Consider the following 14,486-nt stretch of genomic DNA (forward strand, 5'->3'; position numbering starts at 1 on the left):
CCACCGCCCCCATGTAGTTCTTGGGGACAGTGCCACCGTCTGACCCCAGCTGCATCTGCCTCCCCCACCCTGCTGCCCATCCTGGGCCTCAGCTTCCACCTTAGGCTTCCTCTTCCCAAGCTGGGCCTAGCGCCCCACCCGGGGAAGCCACTGTGTGGCCTCAGGGCCACAGCCCTGCAACTCACCCCAACAACTCTCAGAAACTCTCAGAACACAGGGCAGCCAAACTCACCCCAACCATGGGGCCCCGGGAAGAAGTACTGGATGAACACTGCACCCTAGGCTTTGTCCCCAGGGCCACCATGGCCTCGCTGCTGTTGACACACCTGAAGTCAGACCACCGTTATCACGGACAGCATGGCTGCCTCTGGAAAGACCCCCTGTGGCTGCGTGAGGGTCCTCAGCTAGGGCTTTTCTGTTTCTGGTCAGCAAAGCAGGGGCACAATCCAGGTTTGCGGGGACCCCTGGGTCCTTCGGCTGGTCCTCTGTGGCAGGGGATAAAGGCCCTACAAATCCCTCCCATGGGAAGCTCGAGGGGACAGAGACGCAGCTGCCCTGTCTGGAGGCTGAGTTGGGAGAGGGGTCAGGCCGGGTCTCTGGAGGCACTCCGGGGGAAGCCAGTGGCCACTCCACTGTCGGGGCTCTCTCTGCCGCAGACATCATGTCTCCCGCCCTGCCACATGTGTCTCTCAGTGTCCCTCCCCTCTCTTACAAAGTCACCAGCCGTCGGTGGGAACCCATCCTATTCCCAGACGACCTCTCCTCGGCCCAGTTATTACACTGCAGACACTACTTCACAGCACAGTGTGAGGCTCAATAACACAGATCCTGCGGGTCCCCTGTGCCCCAGGTCCTGTCTGCAACCCGGATATAAGACACCTGTCCCCTCGGAGCTGCAGGGCCCCGTGCCGTAGGGGTGGAGTCCACACACAGCTGCCCTGAGTCTCCGGGACCACCCGTCACCACCTTGAGATGGTCAGGTGGCCATGGGGCCTGCCTCAGCCTGGGTCCTACCCTGACCCTGAGGCTCTCTGCATCAGGAAGGCTGTGCTGATGGGCACCTCTTACACCGCCACAGCCAGCGCCCTGCCTGATGGTGACCAAGTGGGCACAGCCTACAGGGGCCAGGAATGGAAACCTGCCTGGAGGCCCCAAAGCCCCCTGCCCATCTACTCCCTGGGGTCTGTCCATGTCCTAAGAATCAGGCAGCCAGACTCACCCCCCTCAAGAGCCGGGGCACAGAGGGCTGGGCAGGTGCTTGTTGAGATCATGTCCTTAGGTCAGTTGCGTCCTGGAGTCCTCCTGCCACCACTGCACCCAGGAAGCCTCCAGAGCCCCTTCCTCACATGCCCAGGGCTGGCCCCACCTGGCTCCATACCTGCTGGGTGGCCCTGGTGGTCCCCATGGCCTGCACACACCTCAACCTCTGTGCCCTATGGAAGGGGCAGCGCTCTGCTTTCCTCATGAGCGTCAGCTCCCCTCCCCTCTGCTGGATTCTGCCATTGGATTTAGGGCATTGTCACAAATACCCTGCCAAGGAGGCAGGAAGGTCAGGCTTTGACTCTTAAGAAAGTGGCCCTACGCCAGCACTCTGGCTGCTAAGGCAGGAGGATTGCAAGTTTGAGCCCAGCTTGGGCAACTGAGCAATTTAGCAAGAACTTGTCTCAAAATAAAAAATAAAAGGGCTGGGGATTTAGTTCTGGTTTTGCCGCCTGCTGCGCAAGCACAAGGACCTGAGTTCGATCCCTGGTACCAAAAAAAAAAATTGGGGGCCGGGGATTTAGCTCAGTGGTTCCACTGCCTGCCGCCTGACACCTGCCTCCTGCCTCGAAGGCGGAAAGACCCGAGTTTGAGCCCCAGTACCAAAATTAAAAATAAAAATGGGCTGGAGATGTAGCTCAGTGCAAAGGCTGTCATTCAATTCTCAGTAGTGCAAAAAAAGAAAAGCAAGGGAAGAAGGGAGAGAAAACAAAAAGAAAACAGCTCGTGACCCCAGGGCCAGCACACCCTTCTACTCTGTGGGAACCCCACACAGGTGGTATCTATTTTTCCCTTTCACTTTGAGAAAGCACCACCATGCAGCCTCCATCTCCACTGCTTCAACTCCAAAACCCCAGGTCTCGGGCCAGGGATTTAGCTCAGTGGTTCCGCCGCCTGCCTCGCAAGCGCAGGGTCCCAAGTACCAAAAAAAGTACCAATCCCTGGTAGCAAAAAAACCCCCCCAAAACAAAAAGACCAACCCAGGACTCCTGCCCTGTCACCCAGGGGACCTCAGGGCTGCTATGGTCTGGACTGTGTGCCCTCCAACCCTGAGTGCTGAACAGGCACCCTAACCCCAGGGCCTCAGAATGTGGCCTTGCTGGGAAGCAGGGGATTGCAGACTTGGTGACTTAAGATGCAGTTGGCCTATTTGACCAGTGTCCTCACAAATGAAAAGAATGGGCGAGACACAGAGGGGCGACGCCGTGAACACACAGCAGAGGCGGCCACTGAGAGCCAAGGACTCAGGAGGGGGCCAGCCTGACCCAGGCTCACTGGGCAGGGCTGTGGGGGAAACTCCTGCTGGGCTCATTTCTGTAGTTCAGTTTGTGGCGCTCCGGGATGGTGGCCCCAGAAAGCTGGTACTGACACTGTCCAGTCCCACAAGACACCCACCCACCTATGGGGGGGGGGGCAGGACAGGGGCCTGGCACCCACAGACACACCCCACAGGAAGCAGGCGAGCTCCACCCAGAAGCCACGTTAGCAGAGCTGTGCTGAGAAGTTCTCTGCCCATGGGAAGACAGGAACCCCAGGGGGAGAGTCACGCAGGAAGAGCCTGGGGCTGGTGCTGCAGAGTCCCAGCCTTCCTGCTGCTAAGGGTTACATGGGGTGACCCCTCCTCCCGAGCTTCAGAAAGGTAGGAAGGACCATCCCACAGCACCCATAAGGCGGCCCTGTAGCAGGTTCCATTCTCTCCCTCCTGAAACTGGGGAAACAGGCCTCAGGAGTCAGGCACCGTGCCAGTCCTGCATGGAGCATGCTCTGTGGACCCTAGAAAGCAGAGTAGAGGGGCTGGAACCAGGGCTTCCCAGAACTGGCTCCTCTCTGGATATAAGAGCAGGAGTCATCCACAAAGTTGCCACCAGACACCAGTGGATCTGTACCTCTGACCTAGGCCTGGTGGGCTGTGGGCTCCAGGGCACAGAGAGGAGAGTACCCTGTGACCTCCCCAGCCCCTGCAGGCTGGCAGGGAATGGGCCACCTGGGGCCTGCTGCCCAGCACAGTGCCCTTCTCACCGAGCCCACTGTGACCGAGCACAACACTGCCAAAGCTGCTGCCCTGTGCATCCTGCCCTGGACGGGCCACAGCAGTGGGGGCTACCTTGGCTGCCGTCCTGCCAGGGCCCTCCCTGCAGGCTTGCCCTGGGCGTTGGCTCTGACAAGCTCCCCACGCTGGGGTCCAGCGGCCTCCTCCCTGGCCACTGAGACACCAGCACTGGCTGCAGCCTGGAGCCTTCGTTCACTTGCCTGGCAGTGCCAGCCATCCACACTTGCCTGCCACTCCTCAGCACTCTACAGTACACACAGCACTCACACCCCAGCTCCCCACAGTCCCGTGTCACCTGACAGTCACAGAGCTCCCTCCCGCCCTCACTCCTACAGCTCTCTATGGTCAAACATCCCTGCCTCCAACATTGTGTGGTTTACAGTTTCCACTGTACAACTGCCCTCTGCCTCTGACCGACCGCTGCGCAGCACCCTGCAGCTTACGCTACCAGGGCCCTGTCCTCCTGCCCTGCGTGCACTGTGGCCCCTCTCAGGTCAGGAAGTGCAGGGAGCCCTCAGGCAGACAACCGGGCCACAGAGTGGCCTGCAGAGTGGTGACGAAATCGTGCCCCAGAATAGCTGCACAGCCATACAGCCAGCACCCTGACTCATACTGAGAGCTGCTGAGAGGCCCAGGGGCAGGAAAGCTGGTGGTGCTGGCCCAGGGGCTCGGGAGGGGGCAGCCGGGGAAGGGGGCACACAGAGGTGAGGTGTAAGCCAGGGTCTCAGCCTCCCCTCCCATGAAGCAGGGCCAGCTAGACCAGCCTCCTGGCTCCAGAAAGGCTTCCCAAAGACACCTGCCAAGAGCCAGGCAGGGCCTGGCACACAGTGAGCGTCATCAGCAAGGAACAAACGAGGTCACGGGACACAGCCAGCCCCCTCCCTACATGGAGGCCCCACCCTCCAGGCTTCCTGCAGACCAGACAGCCCCTTACTGGCCGGCCCTGTTCAGGGAGCTCATCCTCCTGGGCCAGACCCCAGGGATCCCAGCCGAGGAGCCATCAAGGCCCCAGCGGAAGCTCAGCCTCCAGCAACTCCTGAGCAAGGACAGAGCAGGTGAAGCCCAGGCTGGCTGAGCCCAGGTCAGCGTCAGGGTGGCATCCGTGGAGGCTCTGTGTGGATTGGGCTGTTTTCCCGGGGACCTGGAGGCAGACGTGTGGGGTCTTGCTCTAACGCGGTGTCAGTGGACACAGTACTACCCCCAGGGGGACAAGTACCCAGTGGACACAGTACTCAGCAGGATGCAGTTCTGTGCCTAGCAGTACACAGTACCAAGCAAACACAGTAACACACCCAGAGGAACACAGTACCCAGTGAATACAGTACCCAGTGGACACAGAATCAAGCAGGACACAGTACCCAATGGACACAGTACTGGACCTGCCCAGGTTCCACAGGTGGGGCCCCAAGGAGCTTGGGGTCACAAAGTGAGTCAATCAAGGAACGGCACTGAACACACATGGACTGGGTAGGCCCCAGGTGTGGCCAGAAGCTGGGAAGGAGGTGCTGGAGCCCTGGAGAGTGGCCCCCACCCACACCTGGAGTGGTGTCCAGTTCTCACCCTGTTTCCAAGAAAGGGAAAGGTTGGGGAGGTCAGGTAACTTGCCCAGCCACTCAGGGGCCGAGGACTAGGATCCTGCCTGCCAAGCGCCCCCTGGCCACAGAGTATGGACTTCAGGCTGGGGTCCCTGGTCCCATGTCCTCTGGGAAGTGTGCTCAACCCCTCTGGGCCCTGGAAACACCATGTCATGAGCGCTGGGGTGAGCAGCTGTACGGGCCTTCGAGCCCGTGCTTTGGCTAAGCAGCAGGGGATGCTGGCCAACAGGAGAGGGGCTCTGGCCGATCCCAGGGACCCCACTTTGGGAAGACAGTGGGACATGGGTATCCTGCTGGGGAAAGCCTGGGGGGGGCAGGGACAGGCTCCGCGAGGAGGCTTGGATGGGTTGGGAGAGGGAGGGAACCATTGAGCAATGGGGAGAGAGAGCCCAGGAAGGCAGGCAGGGTGGGAGGCTGGCCAGGAGCTGAAGCAGGAAAAGAGGCGGCCAGGCCCTAGTAGCAGCCATGGATGTGGGAAGGGTCCCCAGGAAGCCCAGGCCATTGAAGGACCAGGTGGCCTGGGGGCCATGTTCCCACCTGGTTCTGTGCCTGACACAGGCGGGACCCATGGCAGCTGGAGCCCCAGCACCCTCACCCGACATCCCAAGCTGTCCGGGGCTCCCAGAAGCCTGAGCCGGGCTCCCAGCAGTCAGATACCCAAGAGCTCCAGCCACAGGGAACGGTGACAGGAGAATCCAAGGAGGGTGCACTTTGTCCAGCCAGGGAGGAAGGGTCCAGGGCCCAGGGCCACACAGAGCCAGGCCAAGGGCCTGGGACGTGTTCCAGGGGGAAGAGCAGTCTGGCCAATGTTGGGAGAGTGCAGGAAGGCAGGGGGGAGAAGGAGGTGACCCAGCCAGAGAGCTGGGGGGACCCAGGCAGCCCAGAGGCCCCACCGTCCCCTTGGCCTCTGTGGGCAGGAGGAGGCCACAGTGTCATCGGGGCTGTGCCGGCTGTTGGTTCTACGTCACATCCTCGCTGGCTGGACAGATGGGGACACTGAGGCCCAGGGAGTGGTCCAAGTTCCAGGGTCCAAACTGGCCCTCGCTCTCTCCCTGAAAGCTGTGGACGCCAAGGGCACCAGGCAGGGGCACCCAGGTCACACCTTCTGCAGAGCCAGGGGCCCACGTGCCAGACAGCAGTCTCGCCCCTCCCCTCAGGCCAGCGGGGGCACCCAGGAGAACCCCAAGAGTCACCAGAGCCCCCGGGGAGCCCAGCGGCCCAGGGTTGGCCAGATCCCTCTGGCATCTACCACGGGGCACACACAGAACCCAGAGATGGGCGCAGGAAGCAGAGGCGGGCGGCATCCCAGGGCCCCAGCCGCCCTCCCCAGGCCTTCCAGGCCAGCGTCCCCACCGGCCTGGTCCTCCCACTGCTGTTCACAGCGACCCCACCAGGCTCCCTGTACTCACTGGCAGTCGGAGGACGCGGGCCGGTAGTAGAAAGACGGCACTTTGGACTCAAATGTGGCCCTGGCAGCTTCGTTCCCATGGGAGGCCATGAACTGCAAGAGAGGGGACGGGGTCGGAGTGTAGGGAGGCCCAGGTCGGTGCCGGCTGCGGGGGTGGTGGGCTGGCTCAGGGCGCCGAGGGCTGGGGCAGTGCTGGGAGGGGAGGGACCCCCCAGCCCTACCGTCCCCAGACACCATGTCTGAGTGAGACGGAGGGTCAAGGTCCCCACCTAGACGGCACTGAGCCCTGTCCAACACCACGCGGTTTCCACTGCCCAAGACTATTTAGCATTTGGCGTCTCACCCAGCCCAAGCCACCCATCTCTGCCCTATTCCCACATCCAACCGCAGCCTAGGCAGTGGGCACACAGTGGGCAGAGAGAAGGCCCAGAGACAGCCCCCAGGCCCAGCCAGGCAAGGGACCAGGAACGAAAACAGCAAGGCACGGAGGCCCATCGGAGAGGCCCTTGAATCAGGCAGGATGGGCATGTCAAGGGGGCATCTGGCAGGGGACACAGCAGGCATGCCCCAAGGCTGCTCCATGCTGGAGACCCCCGCCTGGTGGGGCAAGGAGCTGGGCCAGGCCTGGCCATACCCAAGGCCTTGCAGGCAGGGCCAGAGAGTGCCAAGCCCTATGCCAGCTGCTGTGGTACTGGGGCTGAGGCGGACAGAGGCCTCTTCCAGGAGACCTCTGCCAGGTTCACCCAACAGAAATCCTGCTCTCCGGGACCACTGTGCTCTGAGGACCAGAGAAGCCAAAGGAAAGAAATTACACGCGGCAAGTCCGCCCAAGAGAAGGTGGCGCCAGACTGAATTCTGACACCCACAGCTTATCTATATGAAACCTTGGTCCTTTAGGGAGATGTAAGATACCAGTGATTCCTACGCATGGCAACTGGACACAATTCCCAATACGTGGTGCAGTAAGACACGGCCAAAGTCTCTGTGGAGAAAAATGCTGCAGGCTCTTGAAAGATGCGGAAGAGGCCCCCACCCAAGACACAGGGGGATGGAAAGCACACCACCTCCTTGTTAGTCTACACATTCTTCACAATTCATCAAAATATAGCAATGAGGCCAGAGGCGCGGTGGTGCACTCCTGTCATCTCAGCTACTCAGGAGGCTGAGGCAGGAAGGTCTCAAGTGCAAGGCAGCCTGGGCTGCAGAGCAAGACCCTGTCTCCAAAAGAAGAAAAGAAAAGACACTCAACAGCACTGGGCTTTGGGAACTGCAGTCCAGACAGCGGTGACCATCACTGCAGACCCATGAGGATGGGCAGAATCACAGACAGAGCAGTGTGCAGAGGACACGGTCCTCAGGCCACGAGGGTCACTGGTAGACGTGGGCCCGGAACAGCTTGGAAGTCAGAGAGTTTGCAGGGTTCCCAGCAAGTCCATTCATTGCAGAGAAAGGAGATCAGCCTCAAAGGCCCGCGGCAGCACTGTTCAGCATAGTGGAATGGAAGGAGCCCAGCTTCCGGACAGTGGAGCATCACTCACAGGGAGGAACGCGGCTGGGGCAGCGGCCGCCTAGGGCTGCACATGGCAGACTCGGGTGCAGGAGCTGTCAGAGTGCAGAGCCTCAGGCAGGAAGCAGATTCCACTCGGGAGGAAGTGGGGGCTCCAGGGGATGGCAGCTGGTCAGGGGGCAGGAAGGTGTCAGGGCAGCACAGCTCCACAGCCCACTTAGACCAGCCTGCTCCCGACTGCACGGGCAAACTGGGAGGTATGGGAATTACCCCTTAGCTGCTATTTAAAAGAAGAACCTGACGTAGAGAGGGGCCTAAGTGTGCTACAAACCCAAGACCACAAAAGAAAGGGCTGATCTGTGTGACTAGGTCAACATAAAGAAAAACTTTCCATGGTAAAAACCACCATGAGCAAAACCGAAAGGCAACCCAGAAGAAACATTTTCTACAAATTTCTCAGAGGGGAAATTTCCCTGATAGGTCATGAGCCTTGAGAAGAACAGATGAATGGATAAAGAAAATGTGGTCTATGTACCACACACTACACAACAGAGTAGCGTTCAGCCATAAGGAAGAACAAAATCCTGTCATCTGTGGGAAAATGGACGGATCTGGACACAATCACTGTTGAGCAAAATAAGCCTGACTCAGACAAATATCGCATGTTTTCCCTGATATGTGGAATCTAAAAGAAATGACAAGAAAGTGGAAGGGAGGCTATTATTAGGCAAGAGGAAGGAGTAAGAGGGAAGCGGGGGGCGTTAGGGTGGGAAACGGGGAGGGTGGATGTGAGCAAAATATATTTAACACTTTCAGTCCCCAAGAAACTGTGAACAGGGGGAAGGCAGAGCAAGGGAGTGAAAATGATCTACCAAAATGAAACCCACTGATCTACATAAGGAATAAAAAAGACTGGAAAAACAAAAAAAGAAAGAAAACAGCACACAGCCAGACAGAAAGCCTGCAGAGAGGTCTGAGGAGTCATTCAAGATAAGAAAACTCCAACTCCAGACTTGGTGGAGAGCAGTTTTCCACCACGGGGTCAGCAAAGGTCTGCACTGGAGGCAGAGATGGCGGGAGGTGTGACACTGTCACGCTGGGCTGGGGCAGCCTGTCCGTCCGTACAGTAGGGCAGATACAGCAAAAATTTCTCAACAGTTACCAAACTGTGTGATCTCCAACCTTGCACGTTCACCTCAAGGAATCCTGGCCACCAGGAAACTCCCCTACTACAAGGTAGGTCACTGCCCTGAGGTGACAGTAAGGAAAGACAACACAGTCTGGATATAACCTGAGGGGACAGGGGGATACTGCAGCCCATCTCCATCTGCTCAGAGGCTTTAGGCCCAAGAGTGAGAGGGAGCCAGTCTGCTGTGTCCAAATGAGACATACACAGGTTGTATGGGCAACAGGAGCAGGGTCGGTGGGTGGGCGATCAGCCAGGTCAGGGGGTGGACAGGGTGCATGCACACAGACTGCCACAACACCAAAGTACCCAAAATCAACTGGTGACAACTGGGGTCCCAAGGAAGAGTGGATAGAGGAAGTGTGGAAGGGTGAAAGTCACCCAGCCACACACAGGAGTGACACGCTGGCACGCTATAGCAGGGCTGGTCCCAGACGACACGACACTCAGGGAGAGAAACCAGACACAAGAGACCTTGCCCTGTGTCATTCCACTTTGTCATGTGCCCAGGACAGGCAGATCTAAACAGAGTGCTTTCAGGGTTGCACAGTGCTGACAGCTAAAGGATACACGGTCTTTTTGAGGCATTGAAAATGTCTAACCTTGGCTATGACGGTCAACAAGTCTGTCAATATTATGCTGAAAAACCATAAAGTGTGCATTGCACGTTGATGCGAGAATTCAACCAATGACATGGTTGTCTAAAAACACACCATAGGGCTGGGGTGTGGCTCAGTGGTGTGCACCTACCCAGCATCCAAGGGGCCCTGGGTTCCATCATCAAAGCCATAGGCACAAACAAATAAATACATATACATTCATAAAAACTTACATAGGAATATAAAGTTGAAAAAAAGTATAACCACGTAGTGTGGAGAAGAGAGGAAAGGAGGGGAGAAGCAAGCGGGCAGAGCCCTTCTGCCCAGCCCGCACAGCCAGGTAGAGATGGCCACACCAGCCTGTGAGTTATGGCTACCTCTTGCCCACCAGGTAGGCTCAGGACGCTTCCAGCTGCCATGGGGGTGGCCTGTCACCCTCACCAGTTTTTCCCATCACTCAATGGGACAACCCTCAGCCTTGGGTCCCAGAGACCCACCAGGCAGCTCCCTCCTCCAGGATGGTGGGAGGGTGATAGAAATGGGACCCAAGCCCTGACCTTCTTTTTGACATTGATCTTAGATGCTCTGTCCCCACCAGCAAGGGGGACAATTCAGGGACCATCCTCCTTAAACTGAGGCTGCCCAGCAAAAGGGCTAATAGCACAACCCGAACTCCACCCCAGACCCTGAGGCCTGGGGATCCCTGTGGGGGTCCCCCACAGCCCCATGCCCAGGATCTGGCCCCACAAGTGAGTGGCCTCGATGGGACAGCATCTCCCACAGGCTCCCAGAGGCTCCTGGGTGCACGTGAGGCCACCAGCACCCCAGGGCTTTCAACACACAAATACATCTGTCACCCCAGGATGTGTGGGAACCGTTCTCCCTGACCCAGGCCACCTCCCCTTGCCACTCCCTGTGGGGTCAGCCCTGCAGGCCAAGTCACTGCCCCCACCCACAGCATGGCCCCAGCTTGCATCTCACGGTGGCCTTCAGTATCTTCTTTTTTTTTTTTTTTTTGGTACTGGGGATTGAACTCAGGTCCTTGCGCTTGCGCAAGCAAGCGGCGAAACCACTGAGCTAAGTCCCCGGCCCATCACGGTGGCCTTCAGGGGGATGGCGACTCATCTGCCTGGCTGGACCCGCCATGCCTGGCACACAGTGGGTCTGACAAAGGGACAGGTAGGGGACAACAGGTGCCCTGGCTCTCGTCACCCCCTGTGGCCCCCATAGGGATCATCAATGAAATCCTCAGCAGTGGGAGACCCGCAGGCCACAGAGGCGTCCACAGCCAGAGTGGTAGAGAGGCAGCCCCACCCCCTGCCCCCACCCCTGCACTCCTTCCGCGTACCTCCACTTGGGCCTCATCCCAGGCGTCCAAGCGGACCGACTTCACCTTGCTGACCTGGGGAATACTCCGATGGATTCCAGAGCAGCTCAGGCAGATGAACACCCCCAGGGTGTAGGATGCCCAGTCGGGGTCTGGAAGGGAAAGCCCAGAGGTCCAGGTCAGGAGGCTCAGCCAGACCCTGGATCCAGGTCACAAGGGCCCTGGCTGGGGCCATCTGCCCAAGGCCAGGCTGGAGGACCGATTCCCAAGGTTGTCCTGGTTCTGTGGGCCCTAAGGTGGGGCCCCTGCATCCACGGAGGAGTAACCCACAGACGGTCCCGGCTTCATGGATGTGGACAGAGCTCTCCTTGGAAACCCACAGCATGTGCTGGAACCTAGGAGCACAGGCTCCACCTAGCTGCCAGACCCCAGCGTCCCAGAGATCCCAGCAGGGCCCTGGGGACACCTGTCCGCAGAGATTATCCCAGGCCCGGATGACCATGGCATCAGGACCTTACATACTGAAGTGTTTAGGGATTAGACGTCTGGTGTACTTTAAAAAGCTCAATCCAGGTGTGGTGGCAGCACACCTGTAACCCCACCACTCTGGGAGGCTGAGGCAGGAAGGTAATAAGTTGGAGCCATGGAGGGGGAGCACGTGAGTGTCCTGGTTTAGTGCTGACTACTTTTGCATGTTTCAATTTTTCATATTGAATTCAGCAAAGTGACCGCAGTGGAATGTGACTCTTGTTAAATTCCATAAGTGGGCGCTTGCTGGGAGACTTGGTGGTTTTCTTCCCATTTGGAAAATCCCATCAGAGTAAGTAAATAAAGGGGGCAGTGGGGACTAAAAGGGGCCCCAAGAACCAAGAGATGAAGGGAGGGGGGAGAGCAGGGGAAGAGGATATAGAAGGAATTGAGACTATTTACCAATTCCCCACAATGAATGTGATCATTATGCACTATGAACATGTACTAATAAAAATTTGAAAGAAAAACAACAAAAAAATTTTTCTGTAAACCTAAAATTGTTCTTAAAAAATGTCTATTCTTTTGCAAGCAGAAGGACCTGAGTTCAATCCCCGGTACCAAAATAAAAACAAACAAAAAATGTCTATTTTGGGGGATTTAGCTCACTGGCACCACGCCTGCCTTGCAAGTGCAAGGTCCTGAGTTCATCCCATGTACCAAAACAAACAAACAAACAGCATCCAAAAATGTCTATTTTTGTTTGTTTGTTTATTTTGAGACAGAGTCTCACTATGTAGTTTGCTATGTAGGCCAGCCTTGAACTATGTGGCCCAGGCTGATCTCAGCGATTCTCCTGCCTCAGCCTCTCAAGTGCTGGGATTACAGGTGTGCACCACCACACCCTGCTAAGGTCTATTTTTTAGTTTCATTAGCTCTATATCATGTTCTTTGACACAGTTTAAATCTAAACTGTTTGGAAATGCAAAAAATGATTTATAAATAATTTATGGGGCCCAAAAGAAATCGTAATGAAGACTTGGGAAAAAATATTTAATGCTAAACAATAATTAATATATCACATATTAAGAAATGAAAGGAGAACCACCTCTCAGGAAAGGGCCAAGTCACCTCTGAACACATCGGCAGGGGCTCTCCCACACAAAACTGGTTTACGCTCAGACCCTTCCCAGCAGTCACACGGCCGTGCACCAAACTGGCCAGGGACATGCAAGTAGGATGGACTTGGGCCCCACCAGGCCTGGCTGATAACAGCCCTGGTCCCTGTCAATGGGGGCTCCAATAAAGAGGCAGGGGTGCAGAACAGTGGGGTCCAGGGATGAATGAACATGTGGCAGTTCCACTTGACTGAACCCAGGGCTGTTCCTCACCTTGTCACTCAGCCCAGTGACACCTGGACAGGTTCGAGCACAGTCTGAGAAGACACAGAAGCTTCAGGGAAGTGGAATCATGGGAGTGGCAAATAGTTTGTCACATGATCTCCCAGATTGTTGGGGGGGGGGGATGGAAGTTAGGTCCCAGAAAGGAGAGACCCAATTCCACCCCCAGGCTCTGTCTTCTCCAGAAACCCTCACACAGCTGCCAGATGGGGAAGGAGATGAAACAGCCCTATTCATAGACAACATGATCATCTATGTAGAAAATCGAATAGGGTGTACAAAAAAACTACTAGAATGTGTGTTTAGCAAGGTTGCAGGATACAAGATAAATATACAAAAATCAATTGCCTTTCCTTCTAACAATAAGCAATCAAATTGAAAAATTTAAAATATAATTTATAAGCACAAAATATTAAATACTTAGGGCTAAGTATGACAAAAAATATGGAAGACAATACACATGAAACTAAAATACTGCTCAAGAGAAACTAAAGTGGAGAGAGACTGCTTTTATGGATTGGAAGAGTCAATATTGCTAATACATTAATTTTCTTCAAGTTAATCTACAGATTCAACGTAGTCTCCATCAGAACTCCAGAAGAGGCCAGGCATGGTGGCACATGCCTGTAATCTCAGTATTCAAGAGGCTGAGGCAGGAGGATCACTGCCAGTTGAGGCCAACCTGGGTTACAGTGAGTTCAAGGCCAGCCTGAACTACATTCGAGACTGTCAGTGGGCCAGGGATTTAGCTCAGTAGTGCCAACACCTGCCTCACAAGTGCCAGGTCTTGAGTTCAATCCCTGGTAGCAAAAAAAAAACCCCAAAATAACAGCAACAACAACAGGAAAGCCAAGCATGCCTGTAATCCCAGCTCTTGGGAGGCTGAGGCAGGAGGAGTGCCACAAGAAATAAAAATAGTAAAAAATTTAAAATTAAAATTCAGGACGGGGGATTTAGCTCAGTGGTTTCGCCACCTGCTGCACAAGCTCAAGGACCTGAGTTCGATCCTTGGTACCAAAAAAAAAAGAAAAAAGAAATTCAGATGTAAATGCAAAATTCATAGTATAGTAAAAACAAATTAGATAAAGGACAAAGATGAAGAACTGGCAATACTACTTGTTTTCAGAACTTATCAAATTACTGTTATCAGGACAGTGTGGTATTGGCATGAAAATAAGATAAACAGATCAATGGATCAGAATAGAGACCAAAATGGGCATTTAGGCATCGAGTTAGTGACAAAGGTATAAACATGATTCGGTAGAGAAAAAATAATCTTCCTACCGATGGCACTAGAACAATCAGACACTACTGCCAAATGGTAAACTTCCCTCCTCGCCTCTCACCAGACAGAACAGCTCCAGATGCTTCCTAGTGCTAAAAGAAAACCTAAAACCACAGGCACCCAGGAGAAAATTGCAGAAAAGTCTTTGCAACCTTGGGTTAGGAGAACCGCAGGAGAGCTGCCGTGTCTCCACCAGCAGGGGCTCAGGCCCTCCGCCGTCACCCATGCTGGGTCCCCTCCTGACTCAGGAGTCAGTGACAAGCCCCTGGGGGGAGGCCAGAGCCCATGTCTGGGACAGACAGCCATAGTGTGACCATGAGGCTGTGCTGCAGGACTGGGCTCCATCCCAACGTGCCCCCCCAGACCCTCAGGGGAGCAGCACCCCAGGCTCACAGATGCCC

The 14,486-nt window shown here is 55.8% G+C and overlaps 1 protein-coding gene across 5 annotated transcripts in view; it reads right to left on the minus strand.

Annotated features, from left to right (window-relative positions):
* Positions 1-14,486, minus strand: part of Adap1 (ArfGAP with dual PH domains 1) — a 38,429-nt gene that overhangs the window by 16,559 nt on the left and 7,384 nt on the right. For 4 of the 5 annotated variants that reach the window (XM_087195733.1, XM_087195732.1, XM_021254177.2 and 1 more), the window contains exons 2-3: positions 10,954-11,084; positions 6,315-6,406 (exon numbers count right to left, since the gene is read on the minus strand). In XM_087195733.1, the coding sequence (XP_087051859.1) occupies positions 6,315-6,406; positions 10,954-11,084 (223 nt within the window). The remainder of the gene's footprint in view (positions 1-6,314; positions 6,407-10,953; positions 11,085-14,486) is intronic. The other variant, XM_013070578.3, reaches the window with a different exon arrangement.

Source organism: Heterocephalus glaber, unplaced genomic scaffold (assembly GCF_053883595.1).
Source record: "Heterocephalus glaber isolate CG9 unplaced genomic scaffold, H.glaber_assembly_v1.0 deba00001610, whole genome shotgun sequence".
Lineage (NCBI taxonomy): Eukaryota > Metazoa > Chordata > Mammalia > Rodentia > Bathyergidae > Heterocephalus > Heterocephalus glaber.